Source organism: Notechis scutatus, chromosome 2 (genome assembly GCF_049901735.1).
Source record: "Notechis scutatus isolate UNSWTSFEM ecotype Mainland chromosome 2, rNotScu1.2, whole genome shotgun sequence".
Classification (NCBI taxonomy): domain Eukaryota; kingdom Metazoa; phylum Chordata; class Lepidosauria; order Squamata; family Elapidae; genus Notechis; species Notechis scutatus.
In genome coordinates, this window is record NC_142010.1 from 236,290,054 (window position 1) to 236,314,364 (window position 24,311).

Here is a 24,311-nt window from a genome sequence, read left to right on the forward strand (position 1 = left end):
AAAAGAATAAGGGCAGGATCTGGAGGGAGGAGACTGCCTGGACTTCAAAAGAATCTAAAGTAAAATTTCAACAAGACTTCTAAAAGATACATTTTAACTGAAACTTTGCAACTAAATAGTAACCCCAGGAAGAGAAAGTGAAAAAAAAAGAGAGTGTAAAAAGAAACAGCTTGTGTGTATTTGGACTGCTTGGTGACGTTTGGATTTTTGGTTATTATATATGAATGACTAAAACCAATTGGGTGGTTGTTTAAATTTTTTTACAATGGCATCACTTCTGGATGAATTGAAAATGGAACTTAAAAAATACAAAGAAGATGCACAAGAAGGGAAGGGCTCTTTTGGCTTCGTTTTTCAATTTTTAGAAATGGAGATCTGCAACTACGAGAAACAACAAGAAAAGACTGCAAAACAAGAAGACTGGGACAAAGAAGAAGCCATCTTTAATGAACAAGTAACTCTATGTGGGGAAGAAAGGGGAAAGGGGGGGAAAGAGAATGGAGAATTTAAGACTTAAAAAAACAGCCAAAGAAGGGAAAAATAATTTGAAAAGTGGATATAATGTTGGAAAGCAACAGAAAAGGGGAATACAGAAGAGGGAAATGGAGGTGGAGAGACAGGGGGGTAAAAAGGGGAGAGGGAAGAAGGAAAGGAAGAGAAGTTACAAAGGTTTGGAGCAAGATGTAAAGAAACAGGACCTATTTAGAGATAATGGGTGAAAATCTAACTGAAAAAGGGATTCTGTGAAGGTATATAAGATTGTATTGTTATATTTGTAATAGAAATAATTTTAGAAAATTGGAAACAACATATGATTAAAAAGGGATAAAGTGTGGTTTGGTGAAATGTTTGTGAATAAAATAAATGAAATAAAATAAATGAGAAAATTGAATTAGGAAGGAACGGGAACATTTTAATTAGTCAATGTTTTATAAAATACAAGTGAAGGGGGGGGGGGAATTAACTATGGAAAGTTTATAATTGTTCCCATAGAAGTATGATATTTATTTGAAAAGTAATGTGCAAAATGTTAAGATTTAAATGAACATTAATATTAATGATAGAATTGAATTGGAATAGATTGTTGTTTTAATTATATTATACATTTATAATGTTTTCTTTTTTCAAGAATACAGTGTGTAGTTTTAGGATGTACCAAGCAGAATCCGAATGGAAGTTATGTATTATATTAAGTGTTATAATTTTGGGGGAAAGATATAAAGGCGTCATACTCCAATCAGTGATTACAGAAGAAATTTTGTTTAATGAGAAAAGATAGTAGACAGTTGAAACAGGACAAAGAATATAAGTACAATGATTTGAATTGAGATGAAATAAATAAAATAAAATTAAGAAAGTTAAAAGAGGGGAGAAGCTATGTAGAAAATGTAGAATAGTAATAAGATATGGAATGGAATATAAAAATGAGCATGAACCTGAATTTGTGTCTGTACGAAGAGATGTAACCAGGGATTATGCTGCTTTCAAAAAAGATGTTTTACTTGTATTTCTTTTCTTTTTGTGAAAACTCAAATAAAACTTACAAAAAAAAAAAAATGGGGAACTTGTGGCCTTCCACATACTACTAAATCCCACTAGCCCAGTATCATGCCCAGAGATACACTCCTATACAGTGAGAGTAGATTAGAGAGTGGAACTATGTAGCAAGAAAGTGTTATGACATTGGATGCATTTAGGGCATGTCATTTAATGGGGTGAAAATTAATCTTTGCAATTTTTTTTCAGTGATGGATTCAAAAAATATGTGTTTTTACACCAAGAATTCAAATCTGCTATTATTTTTGCAATTACACAATGTTTAGCTTGGTATGGTAAATCCATGTCTGATCATATACCCCACAAAAGTCTCTTGTAATCCAAATACTGTTATCTTCTCAAAATTACACCTTGTGCTACAAAAATTAGTTTGTTTCTGTATGAATCTTATCTAGCTAAGCAAAAAATAATCCATGCAATCATAAACTACCATCAGAAAGATAATTATCTGTAATTATCTGATGTTTAAGCAAGTTTCATCAAGTCTTGTTTTGATTTGTTCTTAGACATCAGCCACTGACTAGCTTCTTGGCCTCAAGTTTCTCATGTTTATACACGCTGCTTGCTCCTCTGTAACCTGTTTCATGCATCTCTCTATTGATTGGGCATGACTGAACCACTGTGGTATTTGCATTGGTTCGTCAGTGAACTTCTTTATTTCCACTACAGTCAGTTTACATGTCAAAGGTGGTTCTCATATACACCTTCAGACCAATCAGTTGGCTCCAACAGAGTGAATGCTCTGATGTTGATTAAAGGCGTTTTTCTTGCACATACATAAAATGTGCGCTTCATTGTCTGCACCCCTCAAGTCAGTGATCTTTTGCAAACCAGCTCTCCTCTTTTGAATGTCATCTGAACACAAGAGTTTCTGGATTATAATTTCACTGAAAGTGTACCATGCTGAGTGCTGAGTGCTGAATGGTTGGCAAAACAGCATCTACTACAGCCTTCTTTTGCAGTCTGACTTGCTGCAGCTGAAACAACACATGACGCCAGCCTTCAATCCAGGAATGTTTTACTTTGATGTTGAACCAGCAACATCCACCCTAATGATGTATTTCATATCATACTTGAGTTTTGGAGAGTTTGCCTTTAAAGCCATGTTTTGAAACCCATATTCAGCAAAATCTATTTGCAGTTGTCAACCAGCGTGAAGGCTTATGGGGCCAATTTCCAGAAGAGCCAGATCTGTGGGAAGTTCTGTCCTTATTGCCTGTATGATCCTATATCCATATGTTTAATCAGTAGAGAGATTCTTTCAACACTGTTGCTCTGTGAAATGAGATTCTCACCAATTGAAACTGGTGAATGAAAAATCAATGTCAAGTTCTGTTGCAGTGTCTAGCATGTTGCCAATTTTACCTTCCCATTTTAGACAAGGTCTTCTCATACAATTTTTTTATTAAATGTCATAGGGGTAACTCATTCATGTGGAGTGCATATACCAACCAGATCAATATCTGCTCAAGCTTGACCTCTACACCTTCACAGCCAGTATTAACATTTGTAGAACCTCCTCCAAAGCCTTCAAGCTTTTGTCAGTGCCTTTCTTCCTCATGAAATACACCAGATTATCTGCAGGTGCTTGAGCAGGTTTTCCTGTTTTTGAGCCTTTCTCTGGAGTGAAATGATAGATACCTTCCACCCAGCTCACAGAATAATGTTCTTTGATGGTACTGGGGAATTGCTGGTTTGAATTGTTTGCTTTCATTATAACTTTAGTTGCATCTATACGGCTGTTGAAAAAGATGCATTCTATTTTGCCCTTCTTACAGAGCTCATCAAATTCTTGATCTAGGAACTTTTTTTCTGGGCTCTCTTGACATTATTGTGGTCAACTACAAGTCTCTTGTCTTCTTTGATGATCAAGATAGCATCTATGAAGGAGGCTGTGATAATGGCAGCAGTATATACCATATCTTATGCTCTGCATAGCGACATTCGTTAGTTCTAATCTATTCTGTCTTTTGAAGTTGAGGCCACATGTGTTTGGTCTAAGGCCTCTTCATAACTTCCATCACATTCCTCTTCATCTTCAGCATCAGTCATCTGTTCTTCATTTTCATTATAAGAGATAATTACTTCATTTGTTGGTATCAAAATGCCTGGAATACTTCTCTGCTTCTATTTAGTGAGCCTTTGTCTCTCATCATCTTGCCATTTTTAGCTTTTGACTAGTCATTTCTGCTCAGGCACATCTGGCAAACCAGTCTGGTGCGATCCAAAACAACCAATCTTGTCTCTTTGATCCTTAACGAAAGCAAGTTCCTTCAGTGGTATCTTCATCTCCTCAGGGCAGGTACAGTTTATGTGAGCTTTTTTGCAGCCAGCAAGGCAGCTGAATTCGGTGCCCAGAACAATTTGACACTTGCAGTTGAGGATGTCAAACAGTTTGTCAAGTTTCACAGTGAAAGTCTCTTTGAATCTAGTTTTCCTCTGCTAAGATATATGTTTTTTACTTGATCCCAGCTCTTTTGGATCTTGTTCAAGATGATCACTCATGAATTTACAACAGATCACAAAAGAACTGTTCATTCCACCTTTCACACATTTTTGAATATATGTCTCTTGCAAGACTGGCTGCTGGGTAGTTTCTAGCATCATTACTACTTTGTTCTCTTTGTTTCTCCATGTTGAAAATGTCTCACAGTGTTGGAGTTCAGTTGGCAACAAGTATCTGCTAGTCCCAATTAGGCGGCTCATATGAGTGAATGTTCCCAGTCTTGTTCTTTTTTTACAAGCCATTACAGATCACTTATCACACTCAGAAAACAAGGCCAGCAGTATTAACACTCTCAGACAAAATAACATTTAACAAAAAGAAAGACAGCTGAACCTGGGAAATGAAGCAAACAAAATGTTAAAAAGTTATGATATTTATGTAGTTATTTACCAAGCACATCTAAATTATATTAAAATAACCAAAATTTCTTTCCAATCTTCAAGGCATGTCACAACTTTTGAGCACCCCTATTTGCAAATTAAAAGTTGAAAAACTTGACACACCCTAAATTGTGTAACTTGGTCAGCCAGCCCCTGAGACAAGCTGCTATGCCGCTCTTTTCTATCTCTTAGCCTTATGTGGCAGCCTTGGTCTTTTGGGCAGTGGAATATTGATATGGGACTATAGAAAATAACTTGAATGGTCACCATGTCAGTTTCAGAGAGCAAAGGATTGGTATATATCCTTCGATTATCAAATATTTCAATAATGTATGTTTATATTTTGTGAATCCTGGCTGCTTTTAAAACCACCTCTTGTGTGAATAAGAAAGAGATTGCGCTATCCCATCTATTCCCCAGTATGTTTGTGTCTGATCATCTTACCAATTAAATGTTTTCCCTGCCGTTGCTCCGGAATTTACAGGCTTGGCTAAATTATCAGCAGAACAAATACACTGACTTGTTTGTTTTTGAGCATTTTGGCTACTCCAGAGTTTGTCAGGATTTCCTGATTGTCTCCCTACCAGATTTTGTACCTTTCTTATAATTTGCTGTTTCCAAAGGTTTGATTAGCAACTACGATCAATGCATTGCACTCATTTTAATTATATTCAGTTGTTCAAACTCTTCTACAATTCATTTCTGTTTTCCCCAAGACTTTGATAAATGATGTGTCTGCTTAAATAAATGGCTTCCTAAGGAGCAACACTTAATTGTTGCCTGGTCTCAGCAGTAGCACATTTAAAACTGCAGTGCTTTTGAGCAAAAGCCAAGTGCATTTCGTTTGCCACTCAGTATCGATGGTCCAGCTGTGCAGTCTAGAATTCATAGGCAGAGCAAAGAGTGCCTAAGATAAGCGGCCATGAGCATATGCTAATTTTACTATAGACCCCACATGCATACAGAAATAAACACTTCAATACCCAAAATACAGTGTTTTGCAACTGGACATGAATAGAGGACTTCATGATATATTTTCCCCATTATGATCATGTACATAATCAAATACTCATGTTAACCAAAAAGAGAATGCAGAGATACACTTAAATGGCAAAATACTGGTTTTTGTGATTGGCCGTTGGAATCTCAGGCTTTCCAATACTATACTTTTTCCACCATGTGAGCATCCCTGTTCAAATGCTTGAAATAAAATTTAATTCCTAGTGAAGTGAGACATCTATCATCCTAATAAGCACAGTATATGGACGTTATTGCCCAATTCTAAATAGGCAGGACAGGGAGCGAAGCCAAAGGACTGGAGGGTTTTAGGGATGCCAAATATTGAAAAGACTATCTCTAGGTATTATTATTCTACTACAGAGGAGTATTTATCCTGAAAAAGAGGGTTTTCCCATCAATGTTTTTAATGTAATATAATTTGGACTGGTTTGTATAAAGTACTGGTGCAAATTGAATTTGTTTTTTCTCCTAGCTGTATGGATTTTGACTTGAATGTAAACAATGTTGCAGGAATAAGAAATACGTTCCTTCTGCGAACCTATGCATACAGTAAGTAGTTTACTCATTGAATCATGGATTGGGTTCCTTTTGGTATCCTTACTTCCTTGGAAAACTGAAGATACTTGGCACCTAAGATTTTGGCGCCATGCATGCAAACATTGTACTGAAAAACCAAGCAAACGTGATAATGGTTGTAAAGAACATGTCAGAATTCTGATACAGGTAGTTTTCAAACTTACAACCATTCATTTTGTAAATCATGGCTTCTCCCATTGACTTTGCTTGTTGGAACTCCCCTGGGAAGGTCACAAACGGTGTTCACATGACCCCAGGAAGCTGCAACCATCATAAATGAATGGCAATTACCAAATGCCCAAATTTTGATTGTGTGACTGAGCACTGTGGCAGTCATAAGTGTGAAACTTGTAAGTCACTTTTTTTCATTACCACTGTAACTGAACGGTTGCTAAATGAATGGTTGTAAGGACTAGAATACCACTGGCAAGCAATATGGCAGTTAATATAACATATATTTTTTTGTCCCAAGATGTTTATAGTTCCTAAATGTAAATAATATTAGGGGATGGCAGAGAGAGATTCAGGTTTTTAGCTGTATTTGCTTTAGTTAAAAATCTCCAATACTTTGGCTGTCAAGTGAGAAGAGAGGACTCATTGGAAAAGACCCCAATATTCAAAGATTGAAGGTGAAAGGAAAAGGTGATGGCAGAGGATGTGATGGTTAGATAGTGTCATTGACATAGCAGGCATGAGTTTGGGCAGACTCGGAGACAATGGAAGACGGGAGGGCCTGGCATACTATGGTCCATGAGGTTGTGAGGTGTCGGATATCACTTAGTGACTGAACAACAACAAACAACACTTTAGTTAAGGAAAAATATTGAGAGAGGAAGCTATGGTAGAAAGAATAGATTATTGTAGATAGGAAGAGTTCTAGTGTAATAAATAAAGAAGGGCAAAACTATTTTAAAAGCAAAATATCCGTTAGCATCCATAACTCTAATAATACATGAATATGTGCTCTAATTGAGAGGTCAGTCTTGAATTAAACTTTATATAGCCATTCTTATTGAATAACCATGAAATTTTATTTCTTGTTTATAGTTGAGAACCGAGTACGTCCATTAGCGCTGGTTGTAAAGAAATGGGCAAACTTTCATGGTATAAATGATGCCAGCCGAGGCACTTTAAACAGCTATAGTCTTGTGTTGATGGTTTTGCACTATTTACAAAGTAAGTACTCGCTGAATTTTTCAAATGACTTTTGCCCTGAATGTAATGCTTGTCAATTTCTCTTCAGAATCAGTTGTTAAGAAAGTGCTAGCAATGTCTCTAGGTAAAATATTTGCTTTTGCTTTTGTTTCTTTCACTTCCGTCATGTTTTTGATGCATGAAAGGTGTTCTCTGGGAAACATGCATATTTATGAAAAATACTGAAACAGTCTGCAATATAATCACTAGATTTCTTGCTGTTTCTTAAATACAGTAGAGAACAAATTTAAAAGATTAGACACTAACATTGTTTTATTAACTGTCAGCATTAATATTAATTGATAAATATTAACAGTTAAAATTAACTATTTTAACATTCTTCTGACACTGTATTTTAAATGGATTTGAATATTTAAAAAGAAATTGCTGCCATAAATTATTGTAGTTTTCTGTTTCAAGCTTTGTTTATCAAGAATTCTATGGTGAACAAAAACTGAATGGATGAGGATATACAGTATAACCATCATCAAACTTTTATTAAAGACAAGAAAGTTTGATCTTATGTGTAAATTATTTCAAGAGAAATATATGTAAACAGATCCTGAGCTCATTGGAAAAAGGACAAGATAAAATTATGCTAATTATTTGCAGATTTTGTTTGTAGTTGTGTTTTTTAGCTATGATAATTATAATTAGGCATTAGGGAAATAAAAATGGGGATTCTTTTATTTTTAAAAGTTGCATTTATATTACTGTAGATATTTCTCTTAGATAATATAATGTGATAAGTTATTATCATTAACTTTAAGCTATGCATTATAATAGTATATAGTATACAAATAGTCCTCGAGATATGGTCATTTAACAGCTGTTCAAAATTATAACAAATCCTCCAAAAGCTACTTAGAACCCCCCCCCCTTTTTTTTTTGAAATTATGGTTGCTGCAATGCCCCTGCAGTCACCCTTATAATTGATCACAGAAACACTAGCGCCCCTGCCTTCCCTCCCCTGATCCTACGCTGCTGGGTCCCTGCAGGCCTTGGGCCTATTCCCACATTCCTATTACCCAGTGCACATTTGCCTTTTGGAGATACCCAGACTTCATGATGGGGAAGGAGGTCAGGTCAATGTGTTGTGGGTGACTTGCCCCAGTTGACTGAGCCCAGCTATCTCAACATGGCTGACTCTCTATGGCCGGCTTGTCACAGGACAATTCACTTGCCATAGGACAATTCAATGCGGGATAACTCAAGAGAAGGCCAATTAGAATTGCAACTCAGCACAGCCTTGAGTACTTTTAACTTGAGAGGGTTTAAACCTAAAGCAAGACAAGACCCATTGAAATTGTCCCTCTCTTGAGTTATCTTATATTGAATTGTTATGCAGTAAGTTGTCCCATGGTGAGTTGGTATGATGAGTCAGATGGGGCAAGATGGCTGGGGCAAATCGACCATGATGAGTTGACCTAGACTCTTATCTGGGCCATGTCCCAATTATTTTCAGCAGCTCCACAATTACTTGCCCCTCACCTACACAGCAACCATCATCCAGAAGTAGATGGTCTTTGGGTACAGCCATAAGGAATTGCGGGCGCACTGGAAATGATGGTTGCGTGCAGAAGGCAGCCACACAACCAGGGATGTGTGGCCTGCCCTCCATCGCCAGAATGAATCTGGAGATCTTCAAAAGGTAAATTAGGAGGAGAGTGTGGGGCTCAGTGGGGTTGGAATGGGTCCCAAGGTCTGCAGGGAACTGGTAGAAGGGTGAAAGGGCATTGGGGACCCAGTATGAAAGGCTTGCAGAAACCTGGCGGGAGAGGGAAAGGCCTGCAGGGGCCAAGGGATAGGAAGCAGAATATGAGGTGTCTCAGGGATGGGGAAGGCCTGGAGCAGGAGGAGCTGGGCTCAGTTCTAAGTAGAACTGGGGTTCCTGCACTCCTAAAGCGCTCTTCTCTGCCTAACAACTTGCACAATTATTAGCCAGAAAAGATACTATAACACTCCTGAGTTCTTGCTATCATAGGACATCACAACTTTCTACCTTTAATGTAATTAATTATATGTTTTTCTTTAACTACAAATATGAGCATTGAAGTAAGACATTGTTGGGAAACTGAGTCTTGTATAGCCATACTTTCTTCATTTTCCTTTGAGATCAATTAAATATGCTGATGCTTCAAATCATAAGAACTCTGGCCTAGTGGGATTATATAGTTCACTCAAGAAAGAAAGATAGAGATTCACTGATACATTTAGAAGAGGAACAATTTGAGCAGATTGGCCTTTTAGTCAAAGAGTTATAAAAATTGCATATAAAATAGGCCAGTTCTTTTATGAACATTTTCAACTTGGACATAAAGAATTGCTGCCCATCGCATGCCCTTAGGATTCTAATATGTATTTTTTTAAAAGATGTACAGGTATTCCTTGACTTACAACTGATCACTTAGCGACTGTTCAAGACTCCCAAAGCTACTTCCAGCCTGGTTCAGTTAGGGCTGCTCTAACTCCTATGATCATTCGCCCTTACAATTGTCTGCAGGGAAGCTGACATGCCCCCTCACCTATGAGTTTCCTGCTTCCCACCCCACTAGGCCTCCTTCCCTCCTTCCTACCCTCCGTTACCCATTGCACACTTACCTTTCAAAGATCTCTGGGGCTTTAGAACTCGTGTTGGGGAAAGCAAGCTGCTGCATCCCTTAGTGTCCCTGGGCCACACGATGAGGTCCCAGAAGTGGCTGCCATTTTCAGAGACGCCAGAATTCATTGCAGCCACTTCTGGGATGAAGCCATGCATCCCAGGGATGCTGAGGGATGGGAGCTCTCACCCTCCTTCTCTAACACAATCTCTGGAAGGGTCACAATTCGTTGTGCTGCTCAACAAGTGGCTTCTTCTTCAGGGATGAAGCACTTGTCCCAGGGACACTGAGGGACAGAGCACCCAGCTTCACCCCTCCTCCTGTCCCCAATGCAAGGTCTGGACTCCAGAGATCCTCAAAAGGTAAGTGCATGAGGGTGGAAAAAAGGATGTAAGGCCTAGTGGATGGAAAGCAGGCCCATGGTCTGTGGGATCCTGAGGGGGGGAAGAGCACATGTCTCGGAAGGCCCTGGGAAGCAGATGGGTTTTGGCTTGTACTAGGCATCCCAGGACTGTCCTTCCCCTGTGCTCTGCTTAACAACTTGTGCAGTGATGGTCACTTTGCTTAATGACCATCACAATTTGCAACTATAATGCACAGGCTCAATTACGGTCGTGAATTGAGAAATACCTGTAAATAATTAGAAGATAAGTTTTTATTCATTGTTAATATTGATAGTGGCTATTTTTAGATAAATTAAATTTTTCATTCACTGAAAACTAGACATTATTCCAGATATTACTGAGAACTTAATTTACACCTTAATCCTATGTTGATAATTTAGAGTTGCATAATCTGCAAAAACCTAAAAACATTATGTTTATAATTAAATAAGATGTCTTCAGTGTTGAAAATTTCACATGTCCCTGGATAAATTTATATTGCAACTTTGACTTAAATGAGTGTCATATTTGTAAATGTTTAATCAGTTTTCTCACACATTTATGCAAGTAATATGTTTAATTTAAAAAGCTAGAAATTTTGAGTTTTGGGATAAGCATTTGATCCTAAACTTTCAGTTCACACCACTAGCGTAGCTGATATGTTGTTTTCTGTGAACTATATAAATCACAGTGACTTTAAACTTTTTTTTTATAGCCCTACCTGAACCTATCCTTCCATCCCTCCAAAAAAATTACCCAGTAAGTGCTTCTTATAAATTACTACATAATATGTTTATTAAAATGATTACCTTCCACTTGAATGTTGCTGTTACTTTGGGATAATGACACAATATGCCTCTGACTATGTTTGTTAGAACTCCACAGTACTCCGACATGTGTATAGAAAGTTCTTCTGCAGACAGACACCTTCATCCTTTTTAAATACAAATCAAAATTTAAAAGCCAATTCTGATTGTGACCTTTGGCTGAGAAATAAGAACTACAATATTTATTTCTCTAGGTTGTATGCATATCTTTTTTGTTAACTGGCAGAAAAGGCAATATCGACAGATTGGATTTCTCTTCCTGCAATGTCTTATGCACTATCAAATCTATTCCAGAAATTTGGGGAATCTCCCTGAGAAGATTTGGGAGGCATGTGTTGGGAGACAAGTAATTGGATATAGACCCATGAATCTGGATTGTTATTTTGTGTTTAGAACTGCAGCATATTACCTTATGAATTGAATTGAATACTTATTAGACACACAAGGAATTTCTGGTGCAGAAGCTCTCAGTGTACATGCAAAGCAATGGAATAATAATACAAAAAAATAAAAGGGGGGAGTGAAGAAGATAAAAAGATAAATAATACTACAGCCATACTACATGGGTAAATACATATAGACACGATCCATTCTGCATGGCAGTACTGTGTTATCTCACCTTTTCCTGATGGTAATCTACCTTTAATGTTTTATTATATTCAATTTGAACTTATTTCCATAATGATTTTTTCTTCTGCATCTGCCCGACTATTATTTAAACTCTCTTGTGGCAGTGATGGAACTGATAAATTATTATGCTAAAATATATTAAAACAGTGATATAATAGAAGTAAACTGGCATGTAGGTTACTAAGAGCAAAGAGGATGATTAAGGGTTGGCAGTGGCATAGAAAATGTAGAAGCAATTTAAAATTAACTATTTTCCTCTTACATCAAAATAGCTAATTAAAATTTCCTGATTTCAGGATCATGTTTGGTAAAGTAAGAGATACATAGTAGGGTCACTCACTTAATTTTCTTTTATAAAATTGCTATTGAAGTAAAAACTTGAACAATATTTTTCATTGAAATTAATGTATAGTGTAAAGGATTTTGATATTGAAATCCTTAAATATTAAGGTTCATGGTATTGGAATATTTCTATTTCCAGTTACGTTGAATCGTTAAAAGACCCACACTACCGTATATATGTTTATAATCTCAGTGGAAAAAATGCTTTTTAAAATGCTTTTTAAAATGCTGGACATGTACAATTATGCATCTAAAACAAGTAGCTGCACATTTTTAAAGATCTGTGGAAAACCTTTTATCGTAGCAGCATTTTAAAAAAGTAATTTTAGCTGAGACGTGAGAATATCAACCTTAAAGTAATAGTTAGGATCAACAAAGCAATATTTGATTTAACAGTTGCAGTTTGTAGTTATACATGTCTTTCTCCATAAATATTTTCATAGTGCATTACATTTGAAATGGCATTATGTCACTTGTTTATCAATTCACACTGCTTATCAGTGTATAAGGATTATAGTGCTTTGGATATACCAGTAGTTCAGAATAGATTATTTGGATCGTTCAGAAGTATGAAAATGGCACCTTTAAAATAATTCATTAAAACAACCATTGATTTTCCAGACTTACGTCTCTGCTTCAGAAGCCACACACTACTGGAATCAAATGTGGCTGCTTTATATGATGTTGGGTTTGTGTTTCCATAATTTTGAACCAAACCCAAAGCATTGCACAGCTACAATAACTGGGCTGCTTTAAATACAGTTTATTTTGGATATTTAACTTGGATCAATCTGCTGATAGGATAGGCCTTTCAAAATTAATCCTACTGCAAGGACAGAGAGCTTTTATCAGTATAAGTAGCAATTAAAGTAGATGCTATCTTACTGGGCATTTTTCAATGTTGGATAGAATCCAGATAGTGTATGTCCTCAAGAAAATATCTTGCATGCACCATTGTGTTGAAATCAACATATAGGTCAGAACTGTGTTTAAAATTCTGTTCAAAACCATAGGAAGGAGCACTACCTGAAAACTGCTTCCCTAGGCATGTTTAACCAGAAATAAATAAAGCAGCAATTGCCAATATAGCTCTATTTGAGAAGCAATTTGTGACTGTAATATTATACACATCTGCTGAGATGTACATTTTAAAAATTCAAAAGAACAGCCCTTTTGGAGTAAAATATATAACAAATTGACCCAGGAAGAAGTAAAGGAGCTTAACATCCAGTATTTTTTGTATATTTATCAAGGGGTAAAGTAGTGTGAAAATATTGCTTAGTTGCAGAAATCATGATAGCACCCTGAAGTAAGCAAATGTTCCCAAGGACTTTTTTGTTGCAAGGTGCCTGGAAATGACCAGATGCCAGAGCACCTGGGAGCAAACCACAGAGGAAGCAGAATCAAAGGTAAGGGACTTGCTGCATCAGATGCTATGTGGGACACTTTGGGGAGTTGCAAATGCCAGATTAGGTAAAGACTGGAATACTTTAACCCACTGGATAACTTTAGTTTTCATTGTCCATAATCTGGCAAGATTAATGAATAATCAGTGTTTATTTAAATGATTTGGCCTTATATGTGGTTTCTTTGTTTATATTTTCTCCTTAATACATTCATTGGCATTTCCTGGGATAGTTTTCATATTGCTCCATTTTTTAATGACAAACAATACAGGGTTTTTTAAGCTTTAAAATTGTAAGCCGCCCAGAGTTGCCTTGTAGTAAGATGGGAGGCCAATAAATTAAATAATAAATAAACCTTGACTGAATCAATTTGCGTAATAACCATAGAAATACCTGTTGTCTCTGTAGTACTCACTGTATGTTCCTGTGTTAGTCAGCATAACTAGTTTAGAGTATCTGGTGTTTTTCAGCAACAAAAACCAGGAATGATGTCTTTCTGCCAAGGATTGTATATTGCCTTTTTTTAAAAAACAAAATGACATTTTTACATACTCAGAATTACAAAAGCGTAACAGCAATTTGGAGAGTTTTTGGCTGCTTTGCTGTTATGAATTACAAAGATCTTTGAAAAAGAATTAGGTACTACAAGAGTGAAATGGTCCATTCAACCAATTTGAAGTTATCTGTTTGGATAAGCCCAATTTGGACATTCAAAATGGGATTTCCCTATGAGCATTCCCAGGAATATCCCTTCCCTTCCCTTCCCCACATCAATATTACTTAAACTACATTAACTCTTTCCATCAACATACAGTACACAAGGTAGATTTCTTGAGGAGAGGGCAGGCTTGTGTGTGTGATTGTTCTTGCCCACATGGAAATCAGTCACCTGAAAACTGAATAGAGCTGCGTATTTCTGGTTTCTGATGTCTTCAGGATGGATTCCTATCTGACCAGTTTGATGAACAAAAGTACAGTGCTTTAGTCTAAGGATAAGATGGTTTAAGGAGGAGGGATTTAGATGCATTGAACTAGATTATATTTACCGCACTAGGAGAATGAAATGTCAGAGGATACTTGGTGAGCCATTGCAGGGAAAAGAAAGTTGCAAGTGTCAGTTTCATCTTTTGGTCTGGGGAATCTTGTCTTAAACTGTTGGTAAACACCAAATTTATTAAGAGTTGGATCCAAGAGAGTCCAGGTTTTTATAATAATCATGGGCTTATCCCAAGTACTAGTTAACCTGACATGCATATATACTTATTTGTAAACTTCTGGGTGTCTTAGATTTGTGTTGGATCAGATTTGTTTTGTTGTGTTAAAACTAGAGGAAAAGCAGATCTGAGTCTAAAACATGAGCTATTTCTATCAGATGAAATTTCTGATTAAGTTCTATGAATTGTCACATAAATTATCTCTTCCCTTATTTTGCACAAGTGCATTTTTTAGCAGTCCTTCGAAGTTATGGCTTTATGTTATAACTAACCCCTCCCCAAACTTATCAAGTGAAATGTTCTTAATTTAATTGTATTGTATGCCTCCTTTGGTTAGACATTTAACTAAATGCATTTGCATTTTAGAAATTTACAAACGAAGCCAAATTTATATTCAGGCATGGCTAATTGCTGGCATGATTAGTGCTATGTCAGAACTCACAGGGTGGATTTGGGTAGTAATTCCCTCAGAGCAGCCCATCTTACTGTTTTATTGTGGAAATAAAAGGTGGTAGCTGCATTTACACAAGCCTTAGGTTTTGAAGAGGTTCAGTGCAAAACAAAAACAAAAAACAATTTCCTTGACTTGTATTTTATAACAACCAAGGGTGTTTTAACCATTAAGCAGACTAAGCACGTGCTTAGGGCACCAGGCCCAAAGGGAGCACCACAAAGTTGAGAATATGGCGTTGTTTGTACAGTATGTACAAAGGAGGGAGGCACCAAGACTTGTCAGTGCTTAAGGGCACTAGTGAGCTTTAATCCGCCACTGATAAACTTGATTGTCTAAAAAATACTTTTATTACACACGTTTCTCAAAATGGCAAGGTAAATCCTTCTGAATCCCGCTATAAGTGTTTAAAAGAAAATATTCCTTTCACTGCGACATAGCAACCAGCATCATTTATAAATTTGGAGATTCATAAAATGGTCTGTTCTGAAACTGACAGAATTTATGTCTCTGACTTACATAATCTAAGTGTGTAGTTCTTTTTTTATACACTGTTCTGTCAATTTTCCCTGAGGAGCCTCAGTTACACTATTTTGTGGGGCAACTTAGAAATGGGATTATTTGCATTTTTTAGAATGCAAACTGGCACAAAGTGCAAGGAGACTCATGGATATATTAAATATATTTATTTATTTTTCCAGCCACCAAACTGTTCAGCTTTCACTTTCTGCTACTCTTGATAATTATCAGCTTTAAGAACAGCTGCTGTTTCCATTGTTTGAAACATATATATATATATATATATATATATATATATATATATATATATATATATATATATATATATATATATATACACACATACATACATACATACATACATACAGTACATTTGTATGTATATATGATGTGTGTGTGTGTGTATATATATAAAGAGAGAGAGAGAGAGAGATATGCATTTAGCATCATGTGTACATTCTCCTTGAGAGAGAAAAATAAACCCCTGCATTCTACACTTCATAGAGATATTAATGTCCATTTCCCCTATTGAAATTGCTTGGATACTTTGTCTTATATATTTTTATTTATTGTATATTTCTGAAGTTCATAATGACTTTTCTAAAGTTATTGGGCAAAACCACAATTTTTCAAATTTAACTGGGTTCATAAAACAGTCACTGGTGACGTATATCTTTTTACCACTTGGCAGAATAACATAAATGGCTGATGCCAAAACAATCAGTTGTTAATCTCACATGTTATAGATAATTTTATGTTAGTCGCCAAGCAGGAACTAATAGCTTATGAATCATCGCAAGGTCATCAATTTGGTGTTGCATTCTTACTTCAGAATGGAATGGCATTTTGAATGGAATAGCTCTAAAGTAGAGCAAAAATGTTTATATTAAAGCAAAAAATATGTTTTCAAATTTAGTTACCTTTGTTGGCCTTGGCTTTGTCACTTCTTTCTGTAGTACATTGAGACTAGTGAAGAACCTTTCAGAGGTGTCAGAAGATGTAAAGGCTTTACCTCTAGAAAGTAATTGATTAATAACATTATTTAAGTAACTGATTAATTTTTCAGTTCAGCTGAGACCATTGTTATGAAATTTTGACAACAACCTTGATTTGTTACATGCAAATGAACCAGAATGGTAAAGTCTAGAATTGATTCTTCCTGTCACTGCCTTTTTCAAAAAAGCTTATATGAGGTGTAAGATTTAATTCAAGATTGGTGACTGAAGGTAGAATATTAGATTGCTCAATCAAAATAAAAATGCATTTATTGTCTGGAATACATATATAGGCATATATATGGCACAGGACCAGATTTTCATTTATTTTATTTTATTTATATATTTAATTTATATAGCCATTCAACTCAACCAAGGGATTCTGAGCAGGACCACATCTCAGTAGGAACACCTATGTGTCCTACCAGATCAGATAGGGTGTTTATGTTCCTACTCCTTCCCTTAAACATTGTCATCTTATGGGAAGTGGGCCTTTGCCATGGCAGCCCCTGTCCTGTGGAACATCCTTCCCCCTGAGGTTTGGCAGATCTGTACCTTCTGAGCCTTTCAAAAAGCATTTAAGACTTGACTTTTCCCCAAGCACTGGAATAGGGTGAAGTGGAAGAGACGATTTGACAAGGAATTGCATGTGGGAGCTTAACTTTGGTGCTAGATTTTTAATGTATATTGTTTTAATACATATATTCATTATTTGTTTTTATTATTGATGTTTTAATTATTGATTGGGAACCACCCAGAGTTTCATACAAATGTTTCAAATAAATACTAAAACTTTAATTAAGGTACCCAGTACAAAATTAAATATTGCAGGAGATTCCTAAACTACCTCTTCCCTGTATTTCCCTTACCCATGTTTTAAGTGTATTATTTAGTTTTATTCAAATCAGAAAACAAGACATTAAAAGTTTTTATTTTAATGCAGTTTGTCAGAAAAGTTAACTAAAGTAAAATCAGTAAACAAGCCATCATCACTCTCTAGAAATATTTGTCATTTGAATCCTACTGCTTTGCAGAGAAACTCAGGTTTCAGAAATCTTTCAACTTCTCTCTTAGCAATAGCACTTAGACTTATATACCGCTTCACAGTGCTTTACAGCCCTCTCAAAGCGGTTTACAGAGTCAGCATATTGTCCCCAACCTCGGAAGTATGGAAGGCTGCGTCAACCTTGAGCCTGGTGGGATTCGATCTGCCAAATTGCAAGAGCATCTTGCAGTCTCTTGCACAGACTTTGTACTTTTTTCCACAGTATTGTGTAATATGAAGATTAGAAAAGAAGCAGGCAATAACACGCTCAAAATTATTAATATTATTTATTTTGTTGATGAGAGACTTGCATATTGAATTTTTTTAAGAGTCTGATCAAATTGGCATATTAGCTAAAGTAGGAATTCTATATGTGAGTAGAAATTGTCTGTAGGTCTGATGAATGTTTACTTTTGAAAATATCTGAACAGATTATATATACCATCACATTTTGGTCCATAAATAGGACTTTAACTTCTATTTTTGTTTCTTTGTCTTTACAGGAATCTTTTGATCCTACTATGCAGCTGCATCTTGTGCATCGAGCACCATGCACCATCCCTCCTTACGTTTCAAAAAACCAATCTACACTTGGAGATCTATTACTGGGCTTCCTGAAATACTATGCTACAGAATTTGAGTGAGTGATCAACTTTTCAGTGTAACCAATTTCTCTGGTTGCTTTGCTCTGCTCTGGTTGCAGTTTATATGGATGAGTTCCAATTCCTCTATTTTAATTTAAGGAGCAAAGGATTCCTTTTTGGTAACTTGTTTATAATGGTAAAAAAAAGATGTATAGAGATAAATGCTTACATGTACAGGCGGACTTAAAATATAATCTAATAAACTTGCCATAATTAGATTTGGCAATTTCTGGTTCAGATGTATATGGAGATGCTCAATCATCCAGATCATGGTTGTCCGAAAGATGCTTTTTCAAGAGGCAAGTGGACTTTCTTTTGATTCCTTGAAGATGTTTCATTTCTCATCCAAGAAGCTTCTACAGCTGCAGAACTGAAGAAGCTTCTTGGACGAGAAGCAAAACATCTTCAAAGAAAAACAAGAAAGTCCAGTTGCCTCTTGAAAAAGCATCTCTAGTTTAAAGTTGATCTTATAGGTACAAGCCATAATTAAAGGAGCTCTGTTGCACATCAACACCCATTCTGGCAGATGTTAGGGATGGTGGATGGTGACAATTATTTGGTATTATCATAATCGCTATATTATCCTCGTCTACATCTAGAGAGGTACTATATCTTCTCTTGAATGTTTAAGATGGAATCATTAAGATCCGAATCATTCTCTCTGGCATTGTGATTGGTTTTTTTCTTTTAAGGATACCTTCTTTTGTTTCAGAACTCTATTCTTCTCACTGCTATTCAGCACCAAGTGCCATTTCTTAATCCACAAGGCAGTTTTCATTGAAAGGTTTCATAGGAGTCCTCTCCATCATTGACACTTTATACGTGGATTTCAGATCCCAAGATTCCCCAGTCAGCATGGCCATCATTAAGAATCCCTGAACATAGTTCATAGATGTTGAGAACACTTAAATTAATCAATGCTGTTTCAGAACAAAGCTGCTGTCTGATGTTGCTATCCATTTAGTTAATTGTGATCTCTTCATGGTGATTTGGCCTTTTGATTAAGTTTGCAGTATGTAAGCCTGAACTGTTTGGCAAGATTAAAAATAACATCATAGCAAAACTAGAATTAATTGTACCATGGCATCCGTAAAATGCAAAGTAAAACCCTGAGGCATGATGGTTTAATTTTGCTCTCTTTTTGTATTTGAATCAAGTTACATGAACCATGTTTCTGCTAAGTTACGTGGGGGTGTCTGGAACAGAAAAACATTTCTAGTTCAACTGCTATTCTTTTTGTTGCCTGTAAATAAATTCGGGAGAATAGTGTGGGAAGTGACCAGTATTTTCAGTTTTAAGTTTATAAACTTCTTGGAATTTGCAACATTCCTCTGTGCTTTGCATAGGTGATAGGAAAACTATGAATTGTGTCCTCTAGAAGGATTTTGATCAGATTTGAAGGAGACAGGAAGGTTGAAGTATAGACAGGAAACACAGTCTTTGCGGTGCTCCAGTTTCTGGAGGTGTCAGGAGGGCAGAGCATGTACTGCATGAGGCTAACAGAAAGTGCCCAGACCCAGACAGGGCATTCTTCAGAGCTGGGATGAGAGCAAGGCCAAGCTCGTTTACTTGGTGTTAGCTGCTGGTAAAATTAGCAGACGTGCTTGGCTACTTCAAGCCTGACAGCTGGCCAGCATACAACCCAGACAGGACAGTTACCGATGCCACATCTATATAGGAGAAAAGGCTCTCTACCTTGTTTACAACCGTTCCACGTGTTAGTGGGATAGCAAAGTTTTTATGCTTTTAAAACTGATCCAGAAATTGCTGGACCAAGGCTAAGAAAACAGGTGGCTATCAACAACCTCAGACTCGTGGATTAAAATCTGGAATTTCCAGGAAAAAACTAACTTGGAAAAATTAGAACAAATGCTTTTAAAGGAATTAATAACAAATTTAGGGAGACATTTGGAATAGATATTGGTGTTTCATTTCTGTCTGCAAGTACACCAGTTGTGTATATTGCAATATATTATACATATCTTGGGTTGTGCTTGAAGAAATAGGTACCTTTTTATTTTAAAATAAAAGCTTAAAATTTCACTCTATTCTTTTTAAAGTGAGTGTTTTATGTGTAATATATCAACTTGTGCTCTGCTTGGAGCATTGTACCTTTTATGAAATTGGGCCATCTCCCAATGAAGGGCCAAAACACTTTTTACCCTCAATTCTATATGATGTCAGAGCCCAATCTAGTTAACATACCAGGATAAGGGAGTCTGTGTCTGGTGGGGTACTTATTGGAAGATACATGATGGCAGCAGCAGGATTTGTCATGTTTCACTACTCCAAAAGAGCAGATAGACTCCCATGTGAAGATTCAGAGGATTTCTAAGACCTCTGGCCATCTACCTTTTGGGTTTAAGTTTTTATTTTTAAAACAAAAGTACTGTCTTGTGCATTATACACACAGGCATAGGCATATGTTTTTCTGTTTTCTAAACAGTTCTAAACTTGTTTAGCAAAGATAATAGAAGCTTGCTTGTTGTTTTTATTTCTGGCTTCTGGGCTTAGATTAGAATGGGAGGGGATGTTCTAGAGCAGCGGTCACCAACCGGTGGGCCACAGCCCACTGGTGGGTCACGAGAAAATTTTGGTGGCCACAGAGAAATCTCACCCTGGAGCACCACCCCCCAAAGCAATTAATCCAGGCTGCACAGAAACACAAGGCTGCGCCGCCCATATGGCCCGCGGGAACACTCCCCGCCCACTCACTCCTTACCCAGCAAACTTGCTTGCTAAATTGCTATTTTTCCTTTTTCCGACCATCAGCTGTCCTGCTGTGCCGGGAGATTTAGATTAGCTAGGAAGCAGGAAATGGTTGGATTTCTTGCTTTCTAGCTAGACTTTAGATTTTTGGCTCTGCTTTTAAGCACAGCCGAACCTTCCTTAGGACTGAAGGTTCTATTATTCAGTGCAGACTCACGGCAATCACATTTTATGTGACAGACTGAGCTAGCCAATGGCAGATCTCTGAATGAATCTGTGATTCTGTAAGCAACTCAATCTGCCTGCCTGCTTTGCCAGATTTTGGTTAAAGTTTTTTTTAAATAAAAAATTCAATATTTATATAAATATTTATAATATTTACATACAAGCCATGCCCAGCCAGGCACATGACCATCAAGCCACACCCACATATTAGGACATGCCCACAGAACCGGTTAGTGGTCCCTGGGATTTAAAATTATGAGTTTGGTGGTCCCTGAAGTCCAAAAGTTTGGTGACCCCGGTATAGAGATCTCCTGTATATTATTGGGAAGAAATTTTTACCTGCCTATCATTAGGAAATTTCTTAAGGGACAACTTGTCACATTCCAAAATTGTGCCTGCAGCCAGAGTATCTGATCCAGCCACTTCATTATGATACACTTCAGTTAAAGAAAGAAGGATGCTTGAGTAGATTATATACTGTGGAGGCCTTTGATTAAATCATAAACTGTGGACTGCACTTAGAAAAAAGGGAATCCCAGAATATCTCATTCACCTCCTGAGAAGTTCAGGATTAAGGGCCAGTTCTCCCCTTCCCCTAGTCCCGTGATGGCGAACCTATGGCACGTGTGCCACAGGTGGCATGCAGAGCCATTTGTGCCGGCACGTGAGCCACAACCAAACTTACCTGCATTGCGCATACACATACCTCCTGGCTGATTTTTGGCCCGTTTGAGGCCGTTTTTGGCCTCCCGGAAGCTCGAGGGAAGCCTCTGCAGCCTCGGGAGGCCAAAAAATGGAGCCATTTCATCACTTCCTGAATTTCCAGAAATACCGGAAGTGACGAAACGGGCCCATTTTTCAGCGGCCAAAGGCTGCAGTGGCTTCCCTCGAGCATCTGGGAAGCCGAAAATCAACTGAGAGGCGCACAGTGCAGGTAAGGGGTGGTGTGGCGGGGATCACGTGAGCATGTGCTGGGGGTGTGGGGGGGCTGCACGCATTGCCTTCTGGGTGCTGGCATGCGAGCACGCACACACAAGTGGGCACACAATTTTCGGCACAGGCACCCCAAAAGGTTAGCCACCACTGCCCTAGTCCGATGGGATTTTAATTCAGCAGCCTTGCATGGTTTACTTCCTCTTCCTGGACCCAACAATCATGTTTCTATTTCTAAGGGACACAGGAACTTTTCTATTTCTGCGTCTAACTTTTCTAAGGATGGTAGTCCACTCTAGGATGGTAGTCCACTCTAATATTTTAAAATCATTCTCCAATAGCTTCTACATGGCAACTTATATATTACATTTTATTTAAACATTTTAGACAACGATTTTCCCTTTCTGTTTGCTAGTTGGAACAATCAGATGATTTCAGTTCGTGAAGGCAAAGCTATTCCAAGAGTGGATGGTATTGAATGGAGAAACAAATTCATTTGCATAGAAGGTACATTCTACATCCTTGTCATAGTTTATGTTTTCTAGAACTACAAATTCTCTGCTGGTATAAAGTCATTTTTTAGTTTTTTATTTAATTTTTTTAATAATTTTTAGTTTTGCTTCCAGGTGAACACCTTTTTTCCCCTTTTTGGTGCCTTGATTGTAGGCGACTGTCTGGACTAGTCCTTAAAGTTTTTTTTGGCATGGTTTTATTTCAGAAGTGATTTTCCATTGCCTTCTTCCTAGGGCTAAGAGAAAGTGACTGGCCCCAGCTGGTTTTATGTTTAAGGCAGAACTCATGGTCCCTCCCAATTTCTAGCCTGATGCCTTAACCCAGGGATCCCCAACCCACGCCGGTCCGGTTCCGACATCAGCTGGGCGCCGCGGCCGGTACCGCGTCAACTGGGCGCCGCCATCTTTTTATGACGAAAAAGCGCTTCCGGTGGGTGAAGCACGGAAGCTTTCATCAAAAAGATGGCGGCGCAGCGCTCTGGTGAGCTTTTCGGGTAGAAATGGCTTTCTACCCGAAAAGCTCACCGAGCGCTGGCGCCGCCATCTTTTATGACGAAACAGCGCTTCCGAGGTGAGCTTTCCAAAAAAAGATGGCGGCGCCCAGCACCATGCTGGCCCGGTAAGGCTTGTTCAGCTGATGCCGGACCGGGCCGCGGCATAAGAAAGGTTGGGGATCACTGCCTTAACCTATACACCAAGTGCTCTTTTGTACCTTTGTTGTACTTTAATTTGCTTGATTTAAACTTCCCCAAAATGGAAAGTTTGGGGATGTTTGTAGAGAGGTGCTGAGAGTAATAAATAGGTCCTAGACTGCCTACTTCTACATTATAAGGACATGGTATGAGGAACCTCAGGCTTATATATTCTTTCCCTGTGTGTGATTAGGAATTTAGTATTTAGTATTTTAATATTTTGATTTGTGGAAACCAATGTTTATCATTTTATTAAACAGGCTAATTATATTCCTCTCTGTTAATTTGTTTTAAATAATAATAAGTATTTATCCAAAATAAAAACAGCCCTCCACTGAAGAAAGTTAGAAGCAATATATAACACATGCCAACATTCTGGAAAAATCTGGAATGCCCACCTTTCCTCCAGACAATATTGAATCATCTTGGAATTCCAGGGAAGGTTTCAGGAACTTAATCCTTCAAACCAGAAGCCTATTCAGAACACCCCAAATTGTTCCAGTTTCAGAGAATTTACTTCTTGAAATCACAAGCCATTTCCAGAAAGTACAGAATGGGAGGAGGGTCAGCATTGTCCCAAGGAATGTTGAATTGACCATGGCACTGCTGGTTATAAATAATTTCTGAAGAGCTTTCAGGAAAGCCATGTTTTCACCTATTTATAGAAGGCCTTATGGGTGGGAGCTATATATTCCTATAAAGTACACTACTCTTTAAATGTGGTTTCATTTTTGTTCTGCTTTCAATTGTTGAAGTGGGGAATTTTTTTTGCTAAAATGTCTTTTTAATAATAAACTAGCAAAAAAATTTAAAACATTCTAAACGTGTATTAATTAAAATTCTGTCTTTAGGGATAGATGTAATCAAAGGATATGTAATAAATTAACAAAATGCACTGAATTATTTTGACTTTTCTATGCAGAATAGAATATATTAAATTTAAAAACAGCA

General features: G+C 37.2%; 1 protein-coding gene across 11 annotated transcripts in view; it reads left to right on the forward strand.

The window, feature by feature from the left end:
• The window catches only part of TENT2 (terminal nucleotidyltransferase 2), a 41,963-nt gene that overhangs the window by 13,222 nt on the left and 4,430 nt on the right, over positions 1-24,311 (forward strand). For 6 of the 11 annotated variants that reach the window (XM_026670580.2, XM_087958316.1, XM_087958315.1 and 3 more), the window contains 6 exons: positions 5,936-6,012; positions 7,087-7,215; positions 10,932-10,975; positions 13,344-13,424; positions 18,149-18,285; positions 22,572-22,663. In XM_026670580.2, coding sequence (XP_026526365.1) covers positions 5,936-6,012; positions 7,087-7,215; positions 10,932-10,975; positions 13,344-13,424; positions 18,149-18,285; positions 22,572-22,663 — 560 coding nt within the window. The remainder of the gene's footprint in view (positions 1-5,935; positions 6,013-7,086; positions 7,216-10,931; positions 10,976-13,343; positions 13,425-18,148; positions 18,286-22,571; positions 22,664-24,311) is intronic. The other 5 variants (XM_087958319.1, XM_087958321.1, XM_087958320.1 and 2 more) reach the window with 1 other exon arrangement.